Source organism: Phyllostomus hastatus, unplaced genomic scaffold, assembly GCF_019186645.2.
Source record: "Phyllostomus hastatus isolate PE091 unplaced genomic scaffold, TTU_PhHast_1.1 phas_scaffold_182, whole genome shotgun sequence".
In the NCBI taxonomy this organism is placed as follows: Eukaryota; Metazoa; Chordata; class Mammalia; order Chiroptera; family Phyllostomidae; genus Phyllostomus; species Phyllostomus hastatus.
In genome coordinates this window covers 29,782,424-29,796,938 of record NW_025334013.1, presented here as the reverse complement: position 1 = coordinate 29,796,938, position 14,515 = coordinate 29,782,424, and the positions used below count along the sequence as shown (strand labels likewise).

General features: G+C 47.0%; 1 protein-coding gene across 1 annotated transcript; it reads left to right on the top strand.

Moving 5' to 3' along the window:
* Positions 1 to 221: 221 nt before the first annotated feature.
* Positions 222 to 3,472, top strand: KLF18 (Kruppel like factor 18). The gene is made up of 3 exons (XM_045859596.1): positions 222 to 1,716; positions 1,796 to 2,698; positions 3,294 to 3,472. Exons 1-3 carry the CDS (start codon positions 222 to 224, stop codon positions 3,470 to 3,472), a joined length of 2,577 nt encoding a protein of 858 aa, XP_045715552.1.
* Positions 3,473 to 14,515: the final 11,043 nt, after the last annotated feature.

Here is a 14,515-nt window from a genome sequence, read left to right as displayed (position 1 = left end):
AGGGATGGAAAGTAAGGGTATGTGGAGTCGGGATTTGAATTGAATAGGATCCCTGATCTTCTAACTATTTTTTGCAGGATCCCACAGCTGAAGGTCCAGTTCAGTTATCAGACAACTGGGAAGAGATTCACTCTTTACCTGAGATACTCGAGGAGCTTCTCCAGGATTTCCCTGAGACACGTGAGGCAAGAACCCCAGCTGCACCACAGCCACAGCTGTGTATGCTTCCGGCTGTCGACACAAGTGCCTTCACCAGCCGACATGAGGCAGTGCAGAACCAGGTGGTGACTCCCTGGAGGCCCACAGTGATGATTTCAGATGGTTCTAACATCCCTGGAAGAGTCCTCGACCAGAACTTAACAACATTACCTGTTAAAGCCCTTGATATACTCTCCGGAGACCTAAGTGGGACTTTTTCCATGGACTACAAGGTGACGTCCTTCGATCAGGGAAAACCCACAGCAACCTCCTGGATAACAGATATCAATGACAACTCAAAGACATTGTTCATTGATTGCCAAAAGACAACTGTCACTGCAAACAACATGACAATCTCCAATGAAGGTAGCCAGATGAAGACCCTCAGTGATGAATGCAATCTCGATGGAGGGCAGATGACCATCAGTGGGAACCAGGCCCCTTATGGAGGCCAGACGAGCATCAGTGGGGACCAGGCCCCTTATGGAGGCCAGATGAGCGTCAGTGAGGACCAGGCCCCTTATGGAGGCCAGATGAGCATCAGTGGGGACCAGGCCCCTTATGGAGGCCAGACGAGCATCAGTGGGGACCAGGCCCCTTATGGAGGCCAGATGAGCATCAGTGAGGACCAGGCCCCTTATGGAGGCCAGACGAGCTTCAGTGAGGACCAGGCCCCTTATGGAGGCCAGACGAGCATCAGTGAGTACCAGGCCCCTTATGGAGGCCAGACAACCTTCAGTGGGGACCAGGCCCCTTATGGAGGCCAGACGAGCATCAGTGAGGACCAGACCCCTTATGGAGGCCAGACGAGCATCAGTGAGGACCAGACCCCTTATGGAGGCCAGACGAGCATCAGTGGGGACCAGGCCCCTTATGGAGGCCAGACGAGCATCAGTGAGGACCAGACCCCTTATGGAGGCCAGATGAGCATCAGTGGGGACCAGGCCCCTTATGGAGGCCGGACGAGCATCAGTGGGGACCAGACCCCTTATGGAGGCCAGACGAGCATCAGTGGGGACCAGGCCCCTTATGGAGGCCAGACGAGCATCAGTGGGGACCAGGCCCCTTATGGAGGCCAGACGAGCATGAGTGGGGACCAGGCCCCTTATGGAGGCCAGATGAGCATCAGTGAGGACCAGACCCCTTATGGAGGCCAGATGAGCATCAGTGAGGACCAGGCCCCTTATGGAGGCCAGACGAGCTTCAGTGAGGACCAGGCCCCTTATGGAGGCCAGACGAGCATCAGTGAGTACCAGGCCCCTTATGGAGGCCAGACAACCTTCAGTGGGGACCAGGCCCCTTATGGAGGCCAGACGAGCATCAGTGAGGACCAGACCCCTTATGGAGGCCAGACGAGCATCAGTGGGGACCAGGCCCCTTATGGAGGCCAGACGAGCATCAGTGAGGACCAGACCCCTTATGGAGGCCAGATGAGCATCAGTGGGGACCAGGCCCCTTATGGAGGCCGGACGAGCATCAGTGGGGACCAGACCCCTTATGGAGGCCAGACGAGCATCAGTGGGGACCAGGCCCCTTATGGAGGCCAGACGAGCATCAGTGGGGACCAGGCCCCTTATGGAGGCCAGACGAGCATGAGTGGGGACCAGGCCCCCTTATGGAGGCCAGATGAGCATCAGTGAGGACCAGACCCCTTATGGAGGCCAGATGAGCATCAGTGAGGACCAGGCCCCTTATGGAGGCCAGACAACCTTCAGTGGGGACCAGGCCCCTTATGGAGGCCAGACGAGCATCAGTGAGGACCAGACCCCTTATGGGGGCCAGACAACCTTCAGTGGGGACCAGGCCCCTTATGGAGGCCAGACGAGCATCAGTGAGGACCAGGCCCCTTATGGAGGCCAGACGAGCATCAGTGGGGACCAGGCCCCTTATGGAGGCCAGACAACCTTCAGTGGGGACCAGGCCCCTTATGGAGGCCAGATGAGCATCAGTGGGGACCAGGCCCCTTATGGAGGCCAGATGAGCATCAGTGAGGACCAGGCCCCTTATGGAGGCCAGACGAGCATGAGTGGGGACCAGGCCCCTTATGGAGGCCAGACGACCTTCAGTGGGTACCAGGCCCCTTATGGAGGCCAGATGACAACTTTTAAAGGGAGCTATACAATGACCTTCATTAGTGACCAGCCCTTTACTGGGGGCCAGATGACAACACACAGTGGTGACCAGACCCTCTATGGAAGTCAGGTGGTGGCCCTTAGGAGAGACCAGAAGACACCCTTCACTGATGACTACATTTTCTATGGAAGCCATATGATGCCATGTCAGTTGGCACCACTGCCACACTCAGGATTCCTGTACTTTTCAAGTCTCCATTATACTCAAGGACAGTTCCTAGAAAATCAGAAGTCAAAACTTCAGACCCAGAGATGTCAGTTCCCGAAGAAACTTGACATTTTGAAACCCTACAGTTGCTCATACCAGAACTGTGGGAAGTCATATTCGAAGCGTTCCCACCTCCAAATCCACAAGCGCAAACACACTGGTGAGTGAGGGCCAAGGGTCAGGGTGATAGATAAGCCTAAAGATTTGTGTTTTCACAAAGCATTGGGATCATTTGAGATTGTTGTCCCTCTAAGACCCCATTAGACCCTAGAAAAGATTGGCAAACTTGAAAGGGTGGATAAAGCAGTCCCAGGGACAGGTTCTGGTTCTGAGCCAGAGCCAAACCGACTGCAGTCTTATGTGTTGTTGCCTGTGTTGGGATGTTGGGAATAAGTGGAGGGATTTGTTTGACCTCATATGGATGGTTTTGACACCACCTCCACTGGGACTGTCACTCCATAGTCTTCTCCTTAGGCTCACAGACCCCTTCCCTCCACCTCCTAATCCCTCCTTATCCTCCTGACCCCTACTTCTATTTTCCTTTTTCTCTTCCTTTCCCTCCTTCACAGCTCTCTTCTCATCCTTCCAGTGCCTGCTGCCCTCCTCCTCCTCTTCCACTCACATTCTCCAGCCTCCTCTCCTCTGGCTCTCTCTCTCCCACCCCCACATCCTCAAAACCTTTTCCTTCATTCACTTTCAACTTTCTTGTTCCACACTACCATGAAGCATAACAAGTCTCTTTCTCTCTGGTCTAGGAGAAAAGCCTTACAAATGCAATGTGCAGGGATGCACCTGGAAATTTGCCCGTTCAGATGAGCTCAACAGACACAACAGAAAGCACAGTGGGGAGCGGCCGTACCTGTGCACTGTGTGCAACAAGACTTTTGCAAGATCCGATCACCTAAAGCAGCACCAGAGAGTCCACATCCTGTGACTACCTATCCACAGCCCATGAGGAAATGAGTACAGCCAAAAATCTCTCCCAACTAATCCTTTGTTTGCTCTGCACCTAGCTCTGTGCCACCACACATTATTTATAAGCTTGTGAGGTTTTTATTATTTTCTAAATCATAGAAGGAATACATGTATGCATTTCAATAGAATTTTAAGCATTTAATACATTCAACCATCGAACCTCCTCTCATGGCTATGTCTTCTCTCAGGCAAAGCATCTCCATTTCCCTTCGTCTTCTCAATATGCTGTCAAAATACAGGGGTGGTGGCATGGGAGGAGGGATGGTCACGTGCCAGCTAACAGGGGAAGGATCTATCCTTTCCACTGGGTATTGGGCCTTTTTCTTCCTTGCTTCTGCTGGCATGTCTGCAGCTGGGGTGACCTGCAGCCTGTTTCTTTGCACGGGCATGGCTTGGCAACTGCTGCTGAGGAGCTGAGCCATCTTCCCTGCTGATTCGGCCCTTCCTCCTAGCTCTTGCAGGCCTTGGCCTCCTAGGTCTGGCTTTGACTTCCTTCCATCCAACCCCCGGCTTGTGTAATGTCCCCCCTGGCAAAAAGCTGTGAGGAAAGCCAAGGGTGTGATTTATCCCACTCCTCATTTCTAAGGAGGGCACTATGAAAAGCTCTTTCTACCCAGAGCCCTAGAAGGGAAGTGGACCACAAATCCCCAGGGCTTCAATTTGCCCTGCAACTTTTCAGGTCCTTCCTGACCCACCCACTCTCACAAAGACTCCAGAAGCTAGATTTTTGAGGGCCCCAGGCAGCATTTTAAATCAGCAGTGTGGGCAGGTATTTTTTTTCTCCCCCAAGCAGCCAATATCCTTATGGGTAGATGATGGTATTAGTCATTGGTAGGTAATTGGGTAGGTTCATGGGTCATCCACATGGCCCACTAAAATGCAACAGTTCTCACCATGGATTTGGGGCAAGTAGCAGTACACACAGACAATGCATCTGTACCAGTAATACATTTAGTGGGGGAGCCATATGCAGAAAAGGTCTGTGGAGACCTGACAGTACTCACTGGGCTTGGGCAAGGGTCCCAGTAACAGTGGTCTCAAACCCAGGACCAAAGAGCTTTACTCGCTTCCCCCTCATCCTGAAGCCAGGGTTTCAGGAATCACAGTCACATGTACACAAAAACCAAAGCTCAAGAAGTGCATTTTTCCCTCACGTCCCCATTGAAACTTGACCTTGGCATAGGCCCTCCAGCTCCCCCATGGGGACAGAGGGACCTAGACCTGGCCCTTAATCTTACTTATTTTTGAATGCCAAGAGGTCTGGGTAAGACTGGCAGTACTCTCTGATTCATCTCCGGGGTCACTGAGAACCCCATCAGGTGTCGCTGAGTTCCATGGTCTCTCATTCTCCTTTGACCCTGTCCACCAGTGATCAAATTCAGAGATGTTTTGGGGAAGCCCTTTGCCCAGGTTGGCCAGGAGAGGGCACTAGGTTATTACTCTTAGCTGTCCTTTCTCCAGGTCTGCTCTTTTGCCAGTTGCAGCTTCTTTCTTGTCTGGGGATTTGTCAGCTAAGGCTCAAACTGTGTCAAGACCTGTTTTCCTGGCCTTTCGAGTAGGTTCGGTGGGGCCGGGTGACCAGTGCCAGCAGGAACAGCACAGACGGACTTGGAAATCTGAGTCCAGTTAACAGTCTTACCATCTAATGTTCTCAGTTCCTCACTGTACAGCCAGGTGACCACAAGGATGGCTTGCAGGTGCGGCTCAAACCTGCAGAGCCAAGTAGCACCTGCTGAGGAAGGAGTACTCCCTGTCATCCACCTCTCTCCCTTGTGAAAGAAGGGTTCTGCTTAATGTACCCCACAAACACCACTCTCCATCACTAAGTTTAACAAGAAAGATTTTATTTATCTATTTTTAGAGAGAGAGAAGAAAGGAGGAAGAGGGAGAAAAACATCAATGTGCAAGAGATACATTGATTAGTTGCCCCTGTATGCCCCCAACCGGGGACCTGGCCTGCAACCCAGGCATGTGCCTTTACCAGGAACCCAACTGGCAGCCTTTCATTTTGCAGGCTGATGCTCAATCCACAGAACCACACCAGCCAGGACAGAAGGTCTTTTTCAAAGTGAACGCAAGCTAACCAAGTGACTAAGGTCTCTTTGGACTACTGCACAAAGTGATCCTAAAAGACTGTACACTCGCACTAGAGGCACGAGCTGTGATAACACGCAGTGCTGCAGGATATCCCGTGGTCCCAGGAACCTGCTTAAAATAGTTATTGGGTGCAATTCGACATGTGAGGCCTCTGACAGTTTTTGGTCCCCTTGCTGCAGGACCATGAATAACAGCCAGAGAACTGCTCCTGTGGCTTAGCTTTCCTAAAGTCCCTTTGTTGGATTTCTAATTTGACCCACTGACAAGGATTTGAGGGTAAAGAGGATCCGTGGTTCCCCTCAGAACTGGAGAGTTTCTGTAACTAATCCACCAGTGCTCCCCAAGGCCCACCGGCATGGCTGTCGGAGTGCCCCTTGGGGCCTTCAGGCTCTTTATTCTTCCAGAACAGCTTTGTGCTTGGCCACCCAGCTCCCTTCATCAGTTTGTTGAGTTGCCAGGTGCCAAGATGGTTAATTAGGGCAATGGGCCAAACTGAAGGTAAAAATCCAAGCTTTATTCACTTACTGTGACAGTGCAAGAAGGGTGAAAAGGAGAAAGGCTGCTCCCTCATGTTCCATTTTCTCCAGGGAACAGCACCAGGCGGGCTCACATGAATGCCGGCAGACAGGAATTGTCTCATTGCCAACGGCCCCAAACAAAAGATTTCTGCCTTTCATGGACCTGGAGAACCTGGGGGAGGAAAAGGAAGAGGGACTAGGAGTGGAAAAGTACTGAGTCACAGTGAGGATAGTGTCTCACCAAGGACCCCAGTAAGGAGGTGTCTGATGGAGGTGACCCGGTTAGAAACCCCAGTATGCACAAGAGTATGTCTGGTCATAGGGCCCTGAGTGCATCAGTTCCCTTCAGAAAGCTTCGGTGCTCTGAGAATGAGCCAGGCATCCTGTGGGGAGGGCAGCTTCCTCCATGAGGCCACCCAGACAAAGTCTTATGGTCAGGCTGAAAAATTCATACATAGGGTTTGGCCTGGAGCCAGACTCCCCACCCAATTTAAGAATTAGAATATGATGGACACTTCTGTATCTACCTTTGTGCCTCTCCTGTCCAGCCCTGTGTCTGTCCTCCAGAATTAACTACTACCCTGAACTTCATAAGTACAAATTCCCTTGATTTTCCTTATATGGATTTATCACAAATATATATGTTCAAAAATTTTCTTGTTTTGAGCTTTATATAAATTACCATATTTTAACCTGTATTAATGCCCACCCACAGTTTTTGTGCGCATTATATACAGGATTATTGTTCCATTATTATACCCGTGGTATGTGATCATTACACCCATGTATAATGTGCGCCCTTATTTTTCCCTCAAAAGTTTGGGTGAAAAAGTGCTCACTATACATGGCAAAACATGGTATATTAAGTTCTATATAATTTTATGAAACTGGCCTGTTCTCAACATTATAGTTCTAAGATTTATCCATGTTCTTGCTAGGATTGAAAAAAAAAATCCACCATGACCCGTGTGGCTCAGTTGATTGGGCATCGCTCTGCAAAGTTACAGGTCACCGGTTTGATTTCTGGTCATGGCACATGCCTGGGTTGTGAGTCGAGAAACAACTGATTGATGTTTCTCTCCTTCTATTCCTCTCTCCTTTACCTTCTCTCCAAAAATAAATAAATAATATCTTTTAAAAATATCCATAACAACCCCAAATGAAACTTACATACATTATCAGCACTGTAGGGTGGGGAGGAGACCAAAGAGATATGAGAGTGCACTCATGTTAAGTGCAGCCACCATAAAACAAAAAGATAATACAACCATCCTTCATTATTCATATCTCATCTGCTGAACAGTGAATTTTCAGACATTACCCGAAATATGAAAAATAGTAACACATTTCCAATCCATCTAAAAACCCCAAACATTTTATGACAACAAACTCACAACTATCAACAACTGAACCTAAAACAAACACAAACACAAACTGAGCAAACAACTAGAACAGGAATAAAATCACAGAAATGGAGATCACATGGAGGGTTATCAGTGGGAAGGGGAGAGGGGAGAATTGGGGCAAAGGTACAGGGAATAAGTAGCATAAATGGCAGGTACAAAATAGACAGGGGGAGGTTCAGAATAGTATAGGAAATGTAGAAGCCAAAGAGCTTATATGTATGACCCATGGACATGAACTAAGTGGGGAGGAATGCGAGTGGGAGGGGAGTGAAGGGTGGAGGGGAATAAAGGGGAGGAAAAAATGGACAACTATAATAGCATAATCAGTAAAATAAATTTTAAAAAATCCCAACCATTTTGCTCATAGTTTGCTAAAACATTCATATAACAATCCACCAAGGATTTCACATTACATAAAACACTGAAGTCCCCAATTACATATTTAAAATGTAATGGCACTTCCAGTCAAGATAGAGGCCACACACCTTGCCTCTCCACACAACTATAGCAAAAAATATAGCTATACTACAAAACAAGTATCACCCAGAATTGTCAAAAAATTGAGCTGTGTGGAAGTCTAACAACCCAGGATTTAAAGAAGCCACACATTCCAGACGGGGAGAAGTGGCAGAGACATGGAGAGACACAGAGAGTTGTGCAGATGTGGAGAGAGACATGGAGACAGGAACGGGTAGTCCCACATCCACATGTGGTAGATAAAAACCAGGATGGATACCTCAGAAGGGAGGGATCCCAGCCTCAGTCCAGACCATCCAGCTCCAGGTCCTAGCACCAAGAAGATAAACCTCCATGACTTCTGGCTGTAAAAATCAGTAGACACTGGGGTGGTGAAAGAAATTGTGTCTTCTCAAAGGGCCCTCAACACACTTAGGACTCGTACAGACCCACACCATATGGGATTCAGCACCAGGGCAACAGCTGAAAGGGCACTGGTGATATATGGGGAGAAAGTGAAGTGTGAGTGGGAAAACAGCTTCCTCCTTGGCAAAACTCCAGAGGCCAGGTGGTGGCATTGTCCCCTCTGAAAGCCCTCCCCCACACAGAGTTACAGAGTGGTGATATAGGTTGTCCTGCCCTGCATTACCTAAGGTGCCACCCCATACAACTTAACAGGAGAGCTAAGACAAGGAGTCAAAACAGCTATACCTAATATACAGAAATAAACACAAGAAATACACAGAAATGAATAGGGAGGTTCCCAAAATGAGGAGACAAAGAAACATGGCCCAAGTGAAAGAACAGAACAAAACTCCAGAAAAACAACTAAATGAAATGGAGATAAGCAACCTATTGAATGCAAAGTTCAAAACACTGGTTATCAGGATGCTCCAAGAACTCTTTGGGTTTTTCAATGCCATAAAAAAAAAAAGTCCCAAGCATAAATGAGAGTTACAGAAGTGAAATAAAGAAAAATCTACAGGTAACCAACAATGGAGAGGATGAAGCTGAGAATCAAATCAATGATTTGGAATACAAGAAACGATAAAGCATTCAATCAGAACAGCAGGAAGAAAAAATAATTAAAAAAATGAGAATAGGCTTAAGAACATCTGGGACATCTTTAAACATACAAACATCCAAATAATAGGGATGCCTGAAGGAGAAGAGGAAGAGCAAGAAATTGAAAACTTATTTGAAAAAATAATGAAAGAACACTTCCTTAATTTGGTGAAGAAAATAGAAATACAATCCAGAAAGCACAGAGTCCCAGACAAAATGAACCCTAAGAGGACCACACCAAGACACATCATAATTAAAATGCCAAAGCTTAAAGACAAAGAGAGAACCTTAAAAGCAACAAGAGAAAAGTGGATAGTTACCTACAAGGGAATTCCCATAAGACTGTCAGCTGACTTCTCAAAAGAAACTTTGCAGGGTAGAAGGGGCTGGGAAGAAGTATTCAAAGTGATGAAAAGCAAGGACCTACAACCTAGATTATTATACCCAGCAAAGCTATCACTTAGAATCTAAGGGCAGGTAAAGTGCTTCCCAGACAAGACAAGACTAAAAAACTAAAGGAGTTCATCATCACCAAGCCATTACTATGTGAAATGTTAAAGGGACTTATTTAAGAAGAAGAAGATCAAAACTATGAACCTTAAAATGGCAACATATTCACAACCATTAACAACTCAATTTAAAAAACAAACTAAGCTGCCCTGGCTGGTATGTCTTAGTGGATTGAGTGCTGGCCTGTGAACTGAAAGATTGCCGGTTAATTTCCAGCCAGGGCACGTGCCCATTTTGGGGTGTGTGAGAGGCAGCCAATTGATGTATCTCTCCCACACCGATGCTTCTTTTCCTCTTTCTCCCTCCCTTCCTCTCTCTAAAAATAAATAAATAAAATCTAAAAAATAAAGTAAAAAAATAAACTAAAACAACAAGAACAGGAACAGAATCATAGATATGGAGATCATTTGGAGGGCTGAGAGGGGGAAGAAAATGGGGGAAAAGGTGCAGAGTAAGAAGCATGATTGGTAGGTACAAAATAGACAGGGGGATGTTAAGAATGGTATAGAAAATGAGAACTTACATACATGACCCATAACTAAGGCGGGGATTGCTGGAGGGAATAGGGGTACTGGGTGGAAGGGCCCAAAGGAGGAAAACTTGGGGCAACTATAGTAGCATAATCAATAAAATATATTTTTAAAAACATGCTCTGATTACATTAGTCTGTGTCCAATCAGGAGAGAAAAAGCACAAAGTGGTTTAAGCAGGGGGAGTTTAAATGAATGAGCTATGATGAAAGAGTAAGAGAACACTGTACAGTATCCCAGGGCTGAGAGAGGACGTCTAAGGAGAGCCTAGCTGGAAGACGAGCTCCCTGTCTAAGGCTGGGGTTCAGATCTCATGGGAGTGGCAGAAGGTGGATGGCAGAGAAGTTGCAAGTGTGTAGTCATTGGGGAAGCAGGTTGGCCCACAGTCACTGATCAAGCAGGAAGCAGCCCTCCAGGGTGCAAGTGAGCTGTAGACAGGAGCTGGGTGCAGGGGAGGGAGTAAAGGTGTCGCTGTGGGCCGGAGGCACGGGCCATGCTGTCTCCATGATGGAAGGGGTGGGCTGTAGTGTTGGGAGGGACTGGAGAGACAACCTTGGGAGTTAGCAGAGGGACTAAGGGCACGGGTTCGAGGTGGGGCTGGAGGGTGCAGTGTCTGCCTTGAGAGGAAGAGGGCTCCGGGAAGGTGATCACCAGGTTGGGCCGGGGCTGCAAGGTGTGTGAATAACATGCAGCTGGTGGACAAAGAGACAACTAGACCAGTGGAATAAAGCAGGAAGTCCATAGACACAGTACACATAGAAAATAAGTATGTGAAAAACATGACAAAGCACTGAAGCACAGATGAACTTTAAAAAATTGTGCTGGGGCAGCTACTGAACCTACTAGCAAAAGCTAAAATTAGATTTGTACCTCCTCCCATACGTAAGAGTAAACTCCAAATGGATCAGGTATCTAAAAGTAAAATATGAAGCCATCTAAGTACTAGAAAAAAAATAGGTAAATTCCTTTATAACCACAATTTAGGGAAAGGATTCTAACTACAACTGAAATCCAGATGAAATAAAAGAAGATAGTTGGTAAAATTGCATGAAAATAAAACTCTTTCACATGGCAAAAAATATAGATAGCTAGACAGGAAAAAATCAAAAAAAGACAACTGGCAAACTTATTTTTCTGTCCTCACCTGAGGACACTCCTTTATTGCTTTTAGAGAGAGGAAAGGAGAAACATCAATGCAAGAAACATCATTTGGCTGCCTCCCATATGTCCTGGGAGTGGGGATTGAGTCCACAACCTAAGTATATGTCCTGACTGGGAATCAAACCCGCAACCCTTCAGTTATGGGACAACACTCCAACCAACTGAACCACACAGGCCAGGGCAACTGGTGGACTCTTAACACTTGAGAGAAGAACACGCAAAAAACCAGAGGGCAAAATCACAATCAGAAAATAACTTAGTAGTCCATAAATACATGAAAAGAAATCTAATTATCATTCATAATTTGAAAGTGTAAATGAAAACTACAATGAAAGTGATGTCAGTGAAAATGATGGAGTAGTGACCTCCAAAATTTTTCTTCTGCCTAAAAGCAATAAGAACACTGGCAAAATTATTAGAATCATCATTTTCAGAAGTCAGGAAATTAATCAAAGGCTTATAGCAATCTGGGGACCATTCAAGAAAAGTAACTGAATATCAGCGAGTTTTGTGGTATTTTAACCTGTCCTATTCCCATCTACCCCACCTCCATGGCAGCCTTGAAAACCAATAGCTTGCATTCACAGTGAACACTAGCAACCCAGCAGCCACCAGGAGCAGAGCAGGATTGGCATTCCTTTAATGCTCCATTCCCAGGGAATTGTCATTATTCGACCTGTCCGGTGGTTCCCCGGAAGACCCCACCTGCAAGGCTATCTATATGTGACCTGATTCAGAAATTTTCCAGTACTAACAGCCTTTTCTCTGGCGGCATTTATCAAAAAAGATCAGAGACGATTGTAAACCATACCTGCCTGAGGCAATAAAGAACAGTTGGGAGCAAATAATAGACTAACCAAAAATGCTGGCAAAAGGCGAAGCCGGGGAATAAGATGTCCATAGGAGACTTTGGAAAGCTGTAGCACATTACTGGGAACCTGCAAGGCCACGCACATGCACAGGGCTGTGCTCAGGACCAGGGCTCTGCATGTGCTCAGGAAGGACCTGAGAAGGCCCTAAGCTCTCACCTCTGGATAACTTTGGGGCTTTGTACGAGCAGGAAGTGAAGGCTGAGATGGGGTTGTCAGCTGCCAGGCTGAGTGTTGAAGATGTGCCACCCCAAAAGGCACACAGAGCCACTTAGCAAAGCCTGAGACACTATTGGTTCCAGGAATCTAAGGAAACCTCTGTCCAGTCATTAGCTAACCACTAAGGTCAGCAGAGACTTCAGGGTCACACACAACAAAGAATATGACTTTTATAGAATCAGAAAAGTCACGAAGCAGATAACAACAAGTAACAGCCCTGGGGAGGGAGCCAACCCTGGGGAGGGAGGGGAATCGATTTCTAGAGTTGCCACATTATATTATTTTAAATGACCAGTTTCTAACAACAAAAAAATTATAGTACATTTGAAGAAACAAAAATATATGGCTCATACACAGGGGGCTAAGTAGTCAATAGAAAGTTTACGTGAGGAAGCCCACCTATTGGACTTACTGGACAAAGAATTTAAATCAGCTAAATATGTTTAAAAAAAAGGAAAGTATGGAAATGATGTCTCAGCGAATAGAGTATCAATACGCAATAGAATAGCTGGATATCCACATGCAAAAGAATGAAGTCACAGTGTTACAGAACAAACAAGGGGGGCCTGGGACGATATACTATTAGTGAAAGAAGCCCCCAGGTCCGTTATGTCCGCCACCAGAGGAAAGACGTCTCTCAATGCCAGAGATTCGTGAAAAGGAAAGGAAATGTTTATTTAATGCTATACAAACTTAAAGTAGTGACCTAATGTCTTCATCAAAAATCCTAAAGTCCCTTAAAACACCCACAAACAGATACAGTCCTTCCTTCCCCCTTTGCCCAGTCCAGAGTACCGTATCTCAGGAAAGGAAATAGAAGTCCATGGCGCAGGCAGTCCTCTGGTTCTTCCCAGTTAATACTCCATCTTGACTGGGAGACCTCCCTGGGTTCCCGGCACCCTCAGCTGAGTCGCCAGGATCTCTGCTAAAACCAGGTGGTGGTTCCCCCTTCTAAAGCTGCAGGGGTCCCCACTCTGGCAAAGGCATGTAGTCCTCTCTCCCAGGGCCATGGGAGTCCCCACTCAGCCAAAACTGCGTGCTTCTCCCCTCAGTGGCTGCCATGTCTGGGTTTAAATCCCCGGCAGCAATCTTCCTCTGCAGCCATTTCCGACTCCTACATTTCCGACTCCTACATTTCCGACTCCGACTCCGTGTGGTCCTACACTCGACCACACTTGCCCTCAATCTGCTGTCTTCTCCAGCTTTTCTGGTCACCATCGTGGGTCTGGGCAGGTGTGACCCCATGTCATGGAGCCAATCTTCTCCGAGCTCCCACATAGGCGCTGTAACTCGGGGGACCTGCCCCCCAGTCACATCTTGGGTGGGGGGAAGGTCCCTTTCCATCCCCCTGGCCCAGAGCATGGCCATAGCTATGTAGCATATCTAAGTGACCAGCCAAAGGCTATAGGTATGTTAAATGACCATGCCATGGATTAGCTGCAAAGCTGCCCTGCATGTTCTTGCTGTGTGCCCCTTCCCCCAACTCACACCTGTGGGGGAAGGGGTGGAGACATCTTAAAATCTCCTGGACACCTTGAGTCTTGGCTGCACCCTGTAACAACAGCACAGATGAAAATTAACTCAAGACCTAGCTAGTGTGGCTCAGTAGATTGAGTTCAGGCTTGCAAACCAGAGGGTTGACAGTTTGCTTCCTAGTCAGGGCTGTCCAACCCAGGCCTAGTCAGAGTTGTGGGCCAGGTCCCCAGCAGGGGGCATTCCGGAGACAACCACAGATTGATGTTTCTCCCCCTTTCTCCCTCCTTTCCCCTCGCTCTAAAAATAAATAAAGTCTCTTAAGAAAAAGAGAGAATTAACTCAAAATGATCAAAGACCTAAATATAAGAGCTAAAACCAGAAAACTCTCAAAACAAAACAAAACTAGGGTCCTGGGGTGGGTAGCTCAGTTGGTTAGAGCATCTTCCCAATACATCAGGTCGCAGGCTGATCCCTGGTCTGGATGCGTACAAGAATCAACCAATGAATGCGTAAATATTGGAACAAATCTATGTCACACTCTCCTCTTCCTTCCTCTTCCTCTCTCTCTAAATTCAATTTTTAAAATTTAAAATAAGAAGCTAGGAAACTCTTAGAAGAAAACATAGGAGTAACTCTTTATGACCTTGAGTTATTCTTAGATATGACACCAAAAGTACAAGAAACCAAATTAAAGA

Bases quoted from the DNA above. Each gene is read 5' to 3' on its own strand.
- KLF18 (XM_045859596.1), top strand. From the start codon at position 222: ATGCTTCCGGCTGTCGACACAAGTGCCTTCACCAGCCGACATGAGGCA. The intron at 1,717-1,795 runs GTGGGGACCAGG...GACGAGCATGAG, and splicing joins TGGAGGCCAGACGAGCATCA to TGGGGACCAGGCCCCCTTAT. The intron at 2,699-3,293 runs GTGAGTGAGGGC...TCTCTGGTCTAG, and splicing joins CCACAAGCGCAAACACACTG to GAGAAAAGCCTTACAAATGC.